Genomic DNA, 15,049 nt, shown 5'->3' with positions numbered 1-15,049 from the left:
TCCATATTTTGTATTTTAGAAAAGTGCGCTGGGCATGGTGGCTCATGCCTGTAATCCCAGCACTTTGGGAGGCTGAGGCGGGCAGATCACCTGAGGTCAGGAGTTCAAGACCAGCCTGGCCTACATGGTAAAACCCTGTCTCTACTAAAAATACAAAATTAGCCAGGTGTGGTGGCGCATGCCTGTAATCCCAGCTACTCAGGAGGCTGAGGCAGGAGAATCACTTGAACCCAGGAGGCGGAGGTTGCAGTGAGCCGAGATCGCACCATGGCACTCCAGCCTAGGCAAAAAAAAAAGCGAAACTCCGTCTCAAATAAAAAAAAAAAAAGTTCAACATTATTCACTCTACTTAAACTTTTTCCCATTCCCTTACCAACTACATCTAATACATGCCTAATTTTTATTGAGGTTATCCCCAAAGTATCCTTTTAATGTAGCTCCTCCTTTGCATTCTTCCAACAATTCCTTTGGTTTCTGTCCTTCAGGGTGTTCCCTCAGCATGTTCTCCACTTCTCACTGTTGTCACCTACCAATTGCCTAGTCACCTCCTGTAATTCCCTTCTCAACAATTTTGACACTTGGGTTAAACTCTGTACCATCCTTCTCTTCCTCACTATTGTATTATGTCCATCAGTACATAAACATGCTCTAATATCTTTCATTCTAGAAGATCTTGACCCCACATAGCCCTCTAGCTCAGCCTCATTTCTTGTGTCTCTACATAGCAAAAATTCTCCAAGTCACCCACAAAAACATAAGCAGAAACTTTATCTCTTATTAAAAAAAATTTTTTTCTGAGACAGGGTCTCACTCTGTCACCCAGCCTGGAGTGCAGTGGCATGATTTCAGCTCACTGCAGCCTCTGCCTCCTGGGCTCAAGTGATCCTCCCACCTCAGCTTCCTGAGTAGCTGAGATACAAGTGCAGGCCACCACACCTGGCTAATTATTATTATTATTATTTTTTTTTGTAGAGATGAGGTATCACTATGTTGCTCAGGCTGGTCTTAAACTCCTGAGCTCAAGAGATTCTCCTGTACTTGGCCTTCCAAAGTGCTGGGATTACAGGTGTGAGCCATCATGCCTGTCTCTGAATTAATGACTGGAGATATATATATATATATATATATAATACAACCCAAATCTTTACTTGCTTTCTGCCATTCATTCACCCACTCCAATATGGCTTTTCTCTTCACCACTTCACTGGTAACTGTCCAGATGACCACCATTAACATGTCGCTAAATCCAAACACACGCTTTCTTCACCTTACACACCTCTGGGCTACTTCTGACATGGCTACTCCCTCCTTTTTGAAACACTCTTCTCTGGGGCTGTGTGTTTTATATGTGGTGAATAAGAATGACAGTTCCAGCTCTCTCCAGCCTTACACCACTCCAAAGAGTGCATTTCCAGTGGTGCCTTCTGGGTTCACAGAGCCTACAGCTTATTCTCTCTCAATGTGTCATTCCAAATTCTTGGCAGGCTTCAAGTCCCCCATGCTTACGTGACTGTGTTACAGACATCTATCTTTCTGAAGCGCCTACTTTCCCCTACTCCCAGTCCACAGCCCCTCCGTCTTTTACATACTTCCTTCTCTATGAAGCCTTTCTTTTTTTTTTTTTTTTTTTTTTTTTTTGAGACGGAGTCTCGCTCTGTCGTCCAGGCTGGAGTGCAGTGGCAGGATCTCAGCTCACTGCAAGCTCCGCCTCCCGGGTTCCCGCCATTCTCCGGCCTCAGCCTCCTGAGTAGCTGGGACTACAGGCGCCCGCCACCTCGCCCGGCTAGTTTTTTGTATTTTTTTTAGTAGAGACGGGGTTTCACCGTGTTAGCCAGGATGGTCTCGATCTCCTGACCTCGTGATCCGCCCGTCTCGGCCTCCCAAAGTGCTGGGATTACAGGCGTGAGCCACCGCGCCCGGCCTATGAAGCCTTTCTTAACGAGCCCTCTGTCCCTTCCCTCCCAATTATCTCAGGGCCTTTCCATATCCTTTCAAACTGCTATCCTAGCATTTATTGCTCTTATTAATTACACATGTTGCCAACTACACTGTAAATTCCTTGAAGGCACGCACCTAGTCTTATTCTAATACTCGCACATTATAGACTTTATTAAAACAATGAACGAATATGAAGAGCGATAAAACTGCTAACTACCGGCAAGAGTCAGCGTTTACTGCCCTATCAGTAGTTCTCCGGTTAACAACGATACTATGTCAGCTTAAGACTGATCTAAAACTAGTCGCAGAAAGACTTTCTAGGACAAAACTGAAGGATGCCCTGCACAACATAAGTACGGTGTATCTAGAATGTACGAACACATCACGTTTTACAGGACACACAGACTACAAATTGTAGACTTGACTACGTTTGGTTTTAGAGCCGACAAAGGTTCTATTGGGACGTCTGCCTCCGGCTACAACCTCCCCGTTTTTTCCGGCCGAGAACCTGAAATAGAAACTAGGGCCCTGTTTCTCCCGGCACCGCCGAACACCCCGCGTCGGGGGGCGACACCGCGGGGGCCTGGCGAGGCAGAGCCCCGAGCGCAAGCGGAGACTCACCATGAGGAGGGTGAAGCCGGCAAGGTCGGGGGCCGACTCCCCGCAGGGAACGAACATGGTCGCAGGGGGGTGGCGGTGGCCAGCGGGGACTAAGCGTGACACTGGGCAGAACGAGGGCAGCAGGAGGCGGAAGCCCGAGTCCCCGGGACCTCGCGGGGCGCAGGCGGGTCCTTCGAGTCCCTGGGCGCTGGGCCCTGAGGGCCCGTCCAGCTAACTGCCGGTTCCGAGGCCGGTTCCGAGGGCAGAAAGAGGCCGCCGGGGGGCCGCGAAGCGGGGCGAGGGGCACTTCCGCAGACCCTAGCGAGCAAGGCGATGGGGTGCGCTGAGGTCTCGGGGTGCGGGGCCAGCGGGGAGGTGGCGCGCCGGGCGGAAACGATCAGGCAGCGTGCGGGCCAGCCCCGAGGCCGGTTTGTCCGCCACTGTTTGAAAACAGTTGGCGCCGCCGCTGCCGGGGCCTCAGTTCCAGGTCAGCCGCCGGCCTGACGCGGCGTTGCGTCCCCCGGGAGCTGCGCTAGGCGAACGGCTGCGGCGCTTTGTGCTCCAGTCGCTCCTAACGCTCCCTGGCCGGGCCGGGGCCGCGCAGTTAGGGCGTCTGAGGCGGGAAGAAGCGGCGGGGAGACGCCGGCTGCCAGCATGTCGCTGCCTCCGGAGAAAGCCTCCGAGCTGAAGCAGCTCATCCACCAGCAGCTGAGTAAGGTGAGAGTCGCGGGCGCTGGGAGAGAGCGCCGGGCCGAGCCAGGACCCTTCCCTCCTGCCCGGCGGCCCCGGGCCGACCGCGGCACCTGCTTGCCGAGACTCTAGCGAGGACTGCGGGGTGCGCAGCGCGGGGTGGGCAGAGCTTTGAGTTTGAGGAGAGCGTCCTGGCCTCCGAGAGAGAAAACGAGCCGAGCAGGTGCTAGCAAGAGTCTGGGGCGATAGAACGAGCGTTTTGGCGTTTTAGGACGACCGTGAGAATGAAGCGCTTAGCGAGCGACTTCTGGAAGTCCAATTGAGTGTAAGTTGTATTTGGAGGTACATATTCTGCTATAAGATACCAGGGTTTTTTTCTTTTTTTGAGACGGAGTCTCTCTGTCGCCCAGGCTGGAGTGCAATGGCGCGATCTCAGCTCACTGCAACCTCCACCTCCCGGGCTTAAGCGATTCTCCTGCCTCAGCCTCCTGAGTAGCTGGGACTACAGGCGCACGCCGCCTCGCCCGGCTAATTTTTGTATTTTTAGTACGGGGTTTCACCATGTTGGTCTGGCTGGTTTCGAACTCCTGACCTCGTGATCCGCCCGCCTTGGTCTCCCAAAGTGTTGGGATTACAGGCGTGAGCCTCCGCGCCCGGCAGATATCAGGGTTTCTTCACCCCTGAAACATGTGGGTATTAGCGAAGTTGAACCAGGAGCTTCAATCAGCAATTCTCAAAGAAGTCATGGAAGAGAAGTTACTAAAGGATTTGTAATGACGGTATTTGTTAATATTGCGGAGCTCCGGAAGAACCTCCAGTCTCTGCAGCGCTCGCTCGACTGAGTACTAGGTGATAAAAGCGATCGTTTATGGTGCCCTTGTGTGCCAGGCTTTGTGCGAGGTGTCTAGCGTCGTTTATCTAATCCTCACAACACTATTGTGAAAGGGCACTCACTACACTAGGTTTTTCCGTTCTTGTCGGTGACGAAACAGATTTATAAAGGGTAAATAAGTTGGCTTGAGGTTACACATCTAATAAGTTGAAAGCTGGTAAGAGTCCCTTATCAGTAGGCAGATCGAAGTATGAGAGTAGTAAGATCATGCTTTGATCTGCCTACTCCCCAGTCTGTGTTCTTTTGATTGTACTATACTCCCTCTCAGAAGATTCCTTTTAGTTGAGTGTTATTTGTGGAGAAACGGTAACAAAGGTGCCAGATAACCAGTGGAGACGATTTCTAGAATTTGTCCTCAAAAGATTCATTCTTTAAAAGCTTACCTTTGTTCCCATTCAATTGTGGTAACAATTGTGCATTTACTATTATTAGCTGGAGAAACCTAAAACTTCAGAAGCAGTATTTGACTGCTTTGTGATGTTATACATTGTAATATGAGTTTTCTACATAGATGGATGTTCATGGCAGAATAAGAGAAATCCTTGCTGAGACTATACGGGAAGAATTGGCACCTGATCAACAACACTTATCAACAGAAGATTTGATCAAAGCCCTTAGACGTCGAGGAATCATTGATGATGTGATGAAAGAACTTAATTTTGTTACTGTGAGTAATCTTTCAGGGAAATAAATGAGAGTATAAGTATATACTAATGTGTAACACTTTATAAGGTTCCGATGTGGGGCCTTTCCTTTTAGTGAAACCACTTTAAGGTCATTCTGTTTACTAGTGTCCTTGTTTCAGGTATAGGCTAGCTCTGCCCTTGAATATACCAAATAGTTTTGTGTATCAATAAAATTTGTGTTATATATCATATTCCTCTCTCTACAGTGACAGAATTTTCTCTTATGTTCTAGGTCTGTTAATTTTGAATATACATACTTAGTCAAATTAGTTAATCATAACGAAGTTCTTTTTCACTATGATCTGTAATTTTTTTAGATTAAGCATATTTTTAAAATAAGCACTCTTTTGGGATTGTATTCTCTATGATTAACAAATTACAAATTTCTTTAAGAAAATAATTGTCCATAAGAGTCCTCAGATCTTTTCATACAAATAGGTCAATAATGGGATGATAGTCTCTCAGTGCAGAATTAGTAAGTAGGCCTTCGTTTGAAAATGAGGCAATAATGAAAACTGTGACCTCAATACCTGGGTAATATAATGTGAAAATTGGATGGACTTCATAATACAACAGGGAATAAGTATTTTAATACAGCACCTTTTTTTTTGGTTTTTGAAGTTTTATGAACCCATTTGTTATAAAAATTGACCTAATAACAGCTTCTACTATGTGATGACACTTATTAAAATCAGCTCATGGTGGAATTATAAGCATGTTATATAGGCATGCAGAAAGTTTAACCTTGTTGAAGGCATTAAGGATTTGTTTTTAGCTTTATGTGGATAGTATTACTTGAAGACAGTTTAATTCCTTAGCATTTGATTTTAGGAGTGACCGGTTACGTCATCTTTTATGCAGGCTTTTATTTTCATTATTTTAGTTAGGCTAGGAAAATAAGGGGTTCTTTGAAAGGGCCTTATCCTGTTGTTAGGTTCAGTGCTTAGTCATGTTTATTGACATTTCCTTAACCTATAATTGTTTTCTAATTTGTTTTGATTTTTTTTTTCCTGCCTTTCTAGGACAGTGTTGAGCAAGAACTCCCTTCCTCTCCAAAACAACCTATTTGTTTTGATAGACAATCAACATTAAAAAAAAGTATGTATATTTTAACATTAATTTAGTTGTGGTTTATAGTAAATACTGATGTGCTGTAGTCTTTGGTATTTGATAGAAGACATTTCCATTTTTTTCCCCCAAAATAAAATACTTAAAATTTTATAGTTAGCTAAAACATAGATTCTGTTTTGCATGAAGTATATCAGAAGAGTTAATGTATAGCACAGTAGAAGCAAAAACAGGATCACCAGTTTCTTGTGTTTTAATAATATGTTTTATAAAAACTGTATAGCCTCGCTTTTAAATGATAATATAATTATCTGACAAATACACTTGCTGAATTGATAATTATATGAGTTGGTTTGTGAAGGTGGAGGAATGTTGGTTAAGCAGCTAAGAAGCAAAAGTATACCACATGTTGGCTCTGAGGCCTTTCCAACTGGGAGAAAGTAGCCTGGATATAAACTCAGAAAAGAATAGCATATTAGCCGGGCGCGGTGGCTCAAGCCTGTAATCCCAGCACTTTGAGAGGCCGAGACGGGCGGATCACGAGGTCAGGAGATCGAGACCATCCTGGCTAACACGGTGAAACCCCGTCTCTACTAAAAAATACAAAAAACTAGCCGGGCGCGATGGCGGGCGCCTGTAGTCCCAGCTACTCGGGAGGCTGAGGCAGGAGAATGGTCTAAACCCGGGAGGCGGAGCTTGCAGTGAGCTGAGATCCGGCCACTGCACCCCAGCCTGGGCGACAGAGCAAGACTCTGTCTCAAAAAAAAAAAAAAAGAATAGCATATTATATGGGTATCTTCTCCCCAGGGTACAAATGATTCTGGTATATAGAGTAATAAATTTGTTACTCTTGCTTTTTTTTAGTCTTTGGTTTTGGGTTTTTATCTGTCAAGTTTTTATTTCCTAATGATTGATCACATTCTTTTAAGTTATTCGGCAGTTTCCTCATATATATTGCTACACTTTACAGCTAATATTGATCCAACACGGAGGTATCTTTACCTTCAGGTTTTGGGTGGAAAAGCTTTCTTGGAACATCTGCAAGAACCTGAGCCTTTACCTGGACAAGTTTGTTCAACGTTTACTTTATGTTTACATTATCGAAACCAACGTTTTCGTTCAAAACCTGTTCCATGTGCCTGTGAACCAGATTTTCATGATGGCTTTTTACTTGAAGTACACAGAGAAAGCCTGGGTAAGAAACAGTAATAAATCATCATTTAATTGAGTAAATCTTTGTTATGTTTTATTGTGAAACAATAATAATGACTTTTTCTGTAAGGAGAGATTTGTAATGGAGGAATCTCTAGCCTTTCATTTCCCACTGCTCTTTTCAATTTAAACTACTATCCACCACCTTGCAATATTCTGTTTGCGATTCATTTTCCCTGGAGATTATTTTTTGACTTTTCATTGTTGATTTTTTAGTAATACACACTTAAATAGGCCGGGCGCGGTGGCTCAAGCCTGTAATCCCAGCACTTTGGGAGGCCGAGGCGGGTGGATCACGAGGTCAGGAGATCGAGACTATCCTGGCTAACACGGTGAAACCCCGTCTCTACTAAAAATACAAAAAAATTAGCCGGGCGTGATAGCGGGCGCCTGTAGTCCCAGCTACTTGGGAGGCTGAGTCGGGAGAATGGCGTGAACCCAGGGGGCGGAGCTTGCAGTGAGCCGAGATCGCGCCACTGCACTCCAGCCTGGGAGACACAGCAAGACTCCGTCTCAAAAAAAAAAAAAAAAAAAAAAAAAAAGTAATACACACTTAAATACCTATTATGTGCATAGTGTTAGGCTAGGCAGGTGCTGGGATGATATAGTGAAAAACGAGACATGGTCATTCTCATTTATAAAACATAACCAGATTAATGATGTTATGTAACTTTTAAAAGTCAAAGTTTAGGCTGGGCACAGTGACTCACAGCTGAAATCCCAACACTTTGGGAGGCCTAGGTGAGAGCATCATTTGAAGCCAGGAGTTCAAGACCAGTCTGGGCAAAGTGAGACACTCTACAAAAAATAAAAAAATAGGCTGGGTGCGGTGACTCACGCCTGTAATCCCAGCGCTTTGGGAGGCCGAGGCAGGTGGATCACCTGAGGTCAGGAGATTGAGACCAGCCTAGCCAACATGGCGAAACCCCGTCTCTACTAGAAATACAAGAATTTCTAGCCAGGCATGGTGGCAGGCGACTGTAATGAGCCGAGATCGTGCCATTACACTCCAGCCTGGGCAACAGAGTGAGACTCTGTTTAAATAAATACATAAATAAATAGTCAAATTTAGATGTGAACATATAACTGTCATTTTGGTTTTTTTCTCTTTTTTTTTCTTATTTCTCTAATAAAGCATATAATTCTCATAACTAAATTTTATGCTACTTGGTTCCTGTAATTGTTTTACACTATGCTTCTTTCAGTAAAGGTATTTTGTACATTTTAGTTGTCAATATGGAAATCTTTATATTTTTAAACTAAGCAAAGTTTCAGAATATGTCTTCAGAATTTTAGATTTAAAGATGACTGAAACATTACTAAAATTTATTTTTTTCCCCTTTGAAAGATGTTATCCTGATAAGGCAATTAAGAGGATAAATTGCTAGATTCAGTGTGCTATATTTTTCAGTTGTATGTTGATTATACAGTGATAATTTCTGGAGGTTAAAGGGATTTCTAGAGGTAGTTTGGGGATTAATGTTGACATACTTGAAGGCTTTTTATTGTAGTAGCCTATACTTCCGTTAAGTAGTTTTAAAGAACAGACTTATCTCCTGAATCAGAAAGCACTGATATGCTGTAAGTTACTGGATAACTCATCACAATTTGCCAGTCTTCTGAAAAGTTAGTGATAGAAATAGGACTATATTTGTATTTCCAGTTTTTTCCACGCTTTCTGAGACATTAGCAAATTGTTCTTTTTGGTTTTTCATAAGCTTATTATTTAGTATATTCTTTAATAAAAGTATTATTTTATATTGGCCTAACTATGTAGTGTGATATAATTTTGTTTGAATTATATTGCTAGGTGATGGAACCAGAATGGCTGATTCAACAACAATGTTATCAATAAGTGATCCAATTCATATGGTGCTAATCAAAACAGACATATTTGGTGAGACGACTTTAGTAGCATCGTATTTTCTGGAATGGCGATCGGTTTTGGGCTCAGAAAATGGAGTGACCAGTCTGACTGTGGAACTTATGGGTGTAGGTATGATGATTAATATGTCATTGTTAACCTTTTAATAGCCATGGTTCATTTGTAAATAGATTTTATATCCTTAAAATGCTTTTATAATCCAAGAGGGAAACCTGTAAAATAGAATTTCATTAGTTACAATTGGACCCCAGCATCCTAGTCTTGAGAAATGTCTTGAAGAATAGTATCAATATAGCACTTCACGGTCAATCTGACCTTGTCTTAGGAGAAATGGTTTTTTCTGGAAAATGAATACAGGAATTTTGAGGGTTTTAATTTCAAGTTCATTTGATATAATGTAAGGCTATAAAGAAAATTAATATTCTTGACACACATACAAACTTACGTGCGTCCAGCCAGCACACCCTGGAGTACATCCTCTTTGGTACCAGTGATTCTTGCAAAATATGGAGTAGGTGTTCCCCCAGCCTTTGACAGTGTGGGTGAGGGAGACTTGGAAGAGGTAAACATTTGCTCAGTGTCAGTATCAAGTACTCCTTGAGGGCAGAGCTGGTGCCTATCTTATTTATCACAGTCTCCTTGGAATCTTGCACACTGCCTGCTGTGTAACACATATTTGCTAATAAAATGAGAAAACAAAACCCACCAATGTTTTATCTATAACATATAATGGAATTACTTTGGTTTTGAACCTTAGTCACAGAGTTAAACCTTGCCAGTGTACAGCATAGACTTAGTAATTTAGATTTTTTTTTTTTTTTGAGACGGAGTCTAGCTCTGTCACCAGCCTGGAGCGCCGTGGTGCAATCTCAGCTCATTGCAACCCCCGCCTCCTGGGTTCAAGCGATTATCCTGCCTCAGCCTCCTGAGTAGCTGGGACTACAGGCACACGCCACCACACCCAGCTGATTCTTGTATTTTTGGTACAGGCAGGGTTTCACCATATTGGCCAGGATGGTCTCGATCTCTTGACCTTGTGATCTGCCCGCCTCGGCCTCCCAAAGTGCTAGGATACAGGCGTGAGCCACCACATCCGGTCGGTAATTTAGATTTTAATAAGTCATACCAAGAATGTATTTTTCTTTAAATAAAAATTATAGAAAAAGTGTTCTTTATGTAGGAAATTTATTTTCAAAGACAATACCCAATTATTTGTCTTCAAAAATAGTCCTAACATGATAATCATAGCAGTGACCTGGAAACAAGCAGATTTCTAAAGAAGCATTCACTAAAGAAGCATTAAATCATTTTGATGTGAAGTATATTTGTTTACTAGTTCTTTAAATCCAGGCATGGATTGAAAATTTCTACTCAGCCTGTAATTTGATAATGGGAAGTGACAAATGGGAGTTACTATAAGTGACAATATAAATGCTTTCTAATTTTTAGTGTGTGTGTGGAGACAGAATGAGGTGTTAACAGTTGCTTTGACTTTGAATTTAATGTAAGTCTGGTTGACATTGTACATTTCATGAAGATAAAAATTAAGAGTCTCAAATCCTTTAGGTCAGAAACGTTTCTTAAACCATGTTAGAAAGGCCAGGTGTAGTGGCTCATGCCTGTAATCCCACCAGGCACTTTGGAAGGCTGAGGCGGGAATATCACGTGAGCTCCAGAGTTTAAGACCAATCTGAACAACATAGGGAGCCCCCACCTCTACTTAAAGAAGAAAAAGAGCGTCAGAAAGCTAAGAAAATAGTTAATCTCCTTATAATTAGATAAACACCTTTGTTTAAAAAAATGATTTGGTTCATTTTTAGTATGAATATTAAAGGTGATGTTGAATGTTATCTTTAGTCCATGTAAGTGGTAAAACACCAAGTGCCTGAGTTATTTTGGTTAGACTTTGGTTGAGTAAATATACATAGTATTGAAATCTCTGAAGTTCTAAATATTTATGTTTATAGGCACAGAATCAAAAGTTTCTGTGGGAATTTTAAATATAAAACTTGAAATGTATCCACCACTCAATCAAACATTATCTCAAGAAGTAGTGAACACACAGGTAAATAGTTATGAGTTTCTCTTTTTTTGTCTGTCTGTTTTCATAGTAGTGTATTTAACTGTTGATCCTAGAAGGCACTCTATTTTTAGAAAATTACCATTTATTACTTTCTAGATTAGCACTCAGAGGTTCACAAAAAGGATGAGAAAGAAGATAAAGACAAGACTGTTTTCCTAGGAGAATCTGTATCTAGTTTGGGAAATACAATGAACGTTTATTGAGACAACATAAGAATTTTACAGAACAGGCCGGGCGCGGTGGCTCACGCCTGTAATCCCAGCACTTTGGGAGGCTGAGGTGGGCGGATCACAAGGTCAGGAGATCGAGACCATCCTGGCTAACACAGTGAAACCCCGTCTCTACTAAAAATACAAAAAAAAAAAAAACTAGCCGGGTGTGGTGGCGGGGCCTGTGGTCCCAGCTACTGGGGAGGCTGAGGCAGGAGAACGGCGGGAACCCGGGAGGCGGAGCCTGCAGTGAGCCAAGATCGTGCCACTCACTCCAGCCTGGGTGACAGAGCGAGACTCCGTCTTAAAAAAAGAAAAAATTACAGGATAAAGCTGAAGAGGATAAAAGAGTGAAGTGTAACCTCGGTGGGGTGGGATTTTAACGTTTTCACGGACGTTTATTGAAAGCTTGCTGCTTGTGTCTTTTCTGCTCTGCCCTCTCAGGGTAGAGCGCTTGCCACTTCTAGAGTGTATTTGGAAAGGGTTTTTCCCTAGTTCCACTGTCAGGTTTCTGACGAATTGCTTTCTTCCTGGGTCTTACGAGATCGGCAGACGTTTTCACTCCTCTGCACTGGATTTGCCGTCCCGTTTAGTTCCTGCCAGTCTGCAGTTTGGAGGTTCTCATTATCTGCTGACTTGCTGGATGGCACTCGTGGCATGGTTCTCCTTGATTCCATACACCACCCTTTACTCCACCCTGCCTGTCATGTTGTTCCTTTTACAGACCTGTGGTTAGATGCTAGTGCTTCTCCCTCAGGCAAACAATGCCCTGCCCTGTTTTCTTTAAACTTTGTTTCCTTCCTTTTGTAAACTCTCATCTCCCTCTAATCTCTAGCTTCTGACATATGTCATGGGTGGTATATATACCTGAAACCACATAGTGGAAACCAATCTTGATGTTACTCAAATAAACACCCAGCCGTATGGGAGGCTAAGGTGGGAGGATCACTTTTGAGTCCAATAATTCAGGACCAGCCTGGGCAACATAGTGAGACCCTGTGTCTACAAAAATTTTGAAAAATCAGTCAAATATGGTGGTACATGCTTATAGTCCCAGCTCCTTGGGAAGCTGAAATGGGAGGATTACTTGACCCAGGAATTTGAAGTTACAGTGAGTGATTGTACCACTGCACTCTAGCCTGGGTGACAGACTAAGACCATGTCTCTTAAATAAATGGTGTATACACACATATACATATATGTATACGTGAGGGTTTTTTTGGCTTGTTTTTTTCAGACAGTCTCGCTGTCGCCATGTTGGAGTGTAGTGGCGCAATCTCAGCTCACTGCAACCCCTGCCTCCCAAGTTCAAGCAGTTCTCCTGCCTCAGTCTCCCGAGTTGCTGGGACTACAGGCGTGTGCCACCACGCCCACCTAATTTTTGTATTTTTAGTAGAGACAGGGTTTCACCACGTTGGCCAGGATGGTCTCGATCTCATGACCTTGTGATCTGCCTGCCTCGGCCTTCCAAAATGGTATATGTGAGTTTTAATCATGTTATTCATATATTTATGTGACATACAAAGTAAATGTTTGGGCTCTACTTTTTTAGGGTAGTAGCTTGTTTTTTTAAATTAAATTTTATTTTTTTAGAGACAGCATCTCACTCTGACTCTCAGGCTTGAGTGCAGTGGTGTAATTATAGCTCACTGAAACCTCAAACTCTCAGCCTTAAGCAATCCACCTGCCTCAGCCTCCCAAAACACTGGAATTGCAGACATGGACCACTGTGCCCAGCCAGGTTCTCCTTTTTAAACTTAACATTATTTTATATATTTTTTCTCATATTTCCACTGTCATATTTATAATTTCTAGTGACTAAAACATAAGTTTATTCTGTTTCTGATAAATTGCTTCTAATTTTATCTTTAAAATTGCACTATTAAAAATTTTAGCCAGGCTAATTAGTCTGTAATCCCAGCACTTTGGGAGGCCAAGGTAAAAGGATCACTTCAGGCCAGGAGTTCAAGACCAGCCTGGGCAACATAGGTAGACTTCATCTCTACAAAAAATTTTAAAAGTTAACTGTGCATGGTTGGCGCATCCCTGTAGTCCCACCTACTGGGGAGGCTAAGGCGGGAGGATCACTTGAGCCCAGGAATCTGAGGCTACAGTGAGCCATGATCATGCTACTGCACTCCAGACTCGGTGACAGAGCAAGACCCTGTCTCTTAAAAGAAATTAAAGTCAGAAATATGTATGGATCCTAAACAGGTGTTAAAATGTGCTAGACACTGTTCCAGACACTGGGCATGTAGCTGTGTACAGGGCAGCAGACAGCTAGACAGCTTGCTCTCAAGGAGTTTAGATTCTGGTGCAGGAGAAGCAATCAGTCAGCAAACAAAATAATTAGATAGTAGAAGGTGTTTTGTGGAGAATTATTACAGCGGATATGATATAGTGGTTATTGGGTGACTGATCATAGGTCAGGTGACTAAGGTAGGGAAAGGGTCTGAACGGCAGGAAGTAACCACCCACGCAAAGATTGGGGCTGAGCTTCCAGCATTGAGAACAGCCTAGAACAAAAGCCCCTACGGAGGAACGAAAGCGTCGTGTGGCTGGAGTGTAGTGGGCTGGGGAGAGAGGAGAAGATGAGATAGTCGGGCCAGCGTTCATAGGCCGGGCAGGTATTTTGCAATGTGATGGAGAATGAAGTTTTTTTTTTTGTTTGTTTTGTTTTTTTTTTTTGAGACAGAGTCTCAGTCGCCCAGGTTGGAGTGCAGTGGCGCGATCTCTGCTCACTGCAAGCTCCGCCTCCCGGGTTCACGCCATTCTCCTGGCTCAACCTCCCGAATAGCTGGGACTACAGGCGCCCGCCCGGCTAATTTTTTTTGTTTTTAGTAGAGATGGGGTTTCACCGTGTTAGCCAGGATGGTCTCGATCTCCTAACCTCCTGATCCGCCCGCCTCGGCCTCCCAAAGTGCTGGGATTACAGGCGTGAGCCACCACGCCCGGTCGAGAATGAAGTGTTTTAAACAAGAGAATGACAGTGTGTTTTGTTTTGTTTTGTTGAGATAGAGTCTCACTCCATCGCCCAGGGTGGAGTAAGGTGGCATGAACGCAGCTCACTGCAACCTCTTCCTCCCAGGTTCAAGCAATTCTCCTGCCTCAGCCTCCTGAGTAGCTGGGATTACAGACATGTACCACCATCCCCAGCTAGTTTTTGTATTTTTTGTTGAGACGGGGTTTCACCATGTTGGCCAGGCTGGTCTTGAATTCCTGACCTCAAATGATCCACCTGCCTTGGCCTCCCAAAGTGTTGGGATTCAGGAGGCTGAGGCAGAAGAATTGCTTGAATGTGGGAGGCAGAGGTTGCAGTGAACTGAGATCACGCCACTGCACTTCAGCCTGGGCGCCAGAGCGAGACTGCATCCCGCCAACCAAAAAAAAAAAATTCTGTCTTGGGAGGAAAAAAAGGTGACTTATGACTATTGTATGGAGACTGGCTTGGACTAGGGGTAAGTGTAGAAACAGGGAAGTCAGAAGGCTCTTATAGAAGATGATGATGACTCAGATTAGGGTGGTAATGATGTAGAGAAGTAGATAAATTTGTTACATATTTGGTAGTAATTAAGGATAATGAATAGAAATTGAAAAATATTTTTTTAAATTTCAAGCTTGCTTTGGAACGTCAGAAAACTGCAGAGAAAGAGCGATTATTTCTTGTATATGCCAAGCAGTGGTGGAGAGAATATTTGCAAATTCGACCCTCACACAACTCACGACTCGTTAAGATTTTTGCACAGGTTTGTAAATTATATTAGAATAATTTTATGCCTGTATTTG

The 15,049-nt window shown here is 43.2% G+C and overlaps 2 protein-coding genes across 5 annotated transcripts in view; one reads left to right on the top strand and one right to left on the bottom strand.

The window, feature by feature from the left end:
- Positions 1–15,049, bottom strand: part of LOC105478925 (proteasome assembly chaperone 2) — a 67,599-nt gene that overhangs the window by 20,544 nt on the left and 32,006 nt on the right. The window contains exon 1 of one of the 2 annotated variants that reach the window (XM_011736657.3): positions 2,560–2,946. The exons of the other annotated variant lie outside the window; for it this stretch is intronic. Within the exon in view, the coding sequence (XP_011734959.2) occupies positions 2,560–2,616 (57 nt within the window). The 5' untranslated portion in view covers positions 2,617–2,946. Of the gene's footprint in view, positions 1–2,559; positions 2,947–15,049 lie in introns of those variants that run through there. 2 annotated transcript variants of the gene reach the window in all.
- Positions 3,019–15,049, top strand: part of LOC105478927 (centrosomal protein 76) — a 39,869-nt gene continuing 27,838 nt past the window's right edge. Inside the window, exons 1-7 of one of the 3 annotated variants that reach the window (XM_011736659.2) lie at positions 3,019–3,255; positions 4,632–4,787; positions 5,829–5,904; positions 6,845–7,069; positions 8,897–9,082; positions 10,939–11,036; positions 14,881–15,009. In XM_011736659.2, the coding sequence (XP_011734961.1) occupies positions 3,193–3,255; positions 4,632–4,787; positions 5,829–5,904; positions 6,845–7,069; positions 8,897–9,082; positions 10,939–11,036; positions 14,881–15,009 (933 nt within the window). In that variant the 5' untranslated portion in view covers positions 3,019–3,192. Of the gene's footprint in view, positions 3,256–3,380; positions 3,554–4,631; positions 4,788–5,828; positions 5,905–6,844; positions 7,070–8,896; positions 9,083–10,938; positions 11,037–14,880; positions 15,010–15,049 lie in introns of those variants that run through there. The other 2 variants (XM_011736660.2, XM_011736661.3) reach the window with 2 other exon arrangements.

This window comes from Macaca nemestrina, chromosome 19 (genome assembly GCF_043159975.1).
Source record: "Macaca nemestrina isolate mMacNem1 chromosome 19, mMacNem.hap1, whole genome shotgun sequence".
In the NCBI taxonomy this organism is placed as follows: Eukaryota; Metazoa; Chordata; class Mammalia; order Primates; family Cercopithecidae; genus Macaca; species Macaca nemestrina.
The sequence above is the reverse complement of the archived record's forward strand: the minus strand, read 5'-3'. Positions and strand labels throughout refer to the sequence as shown.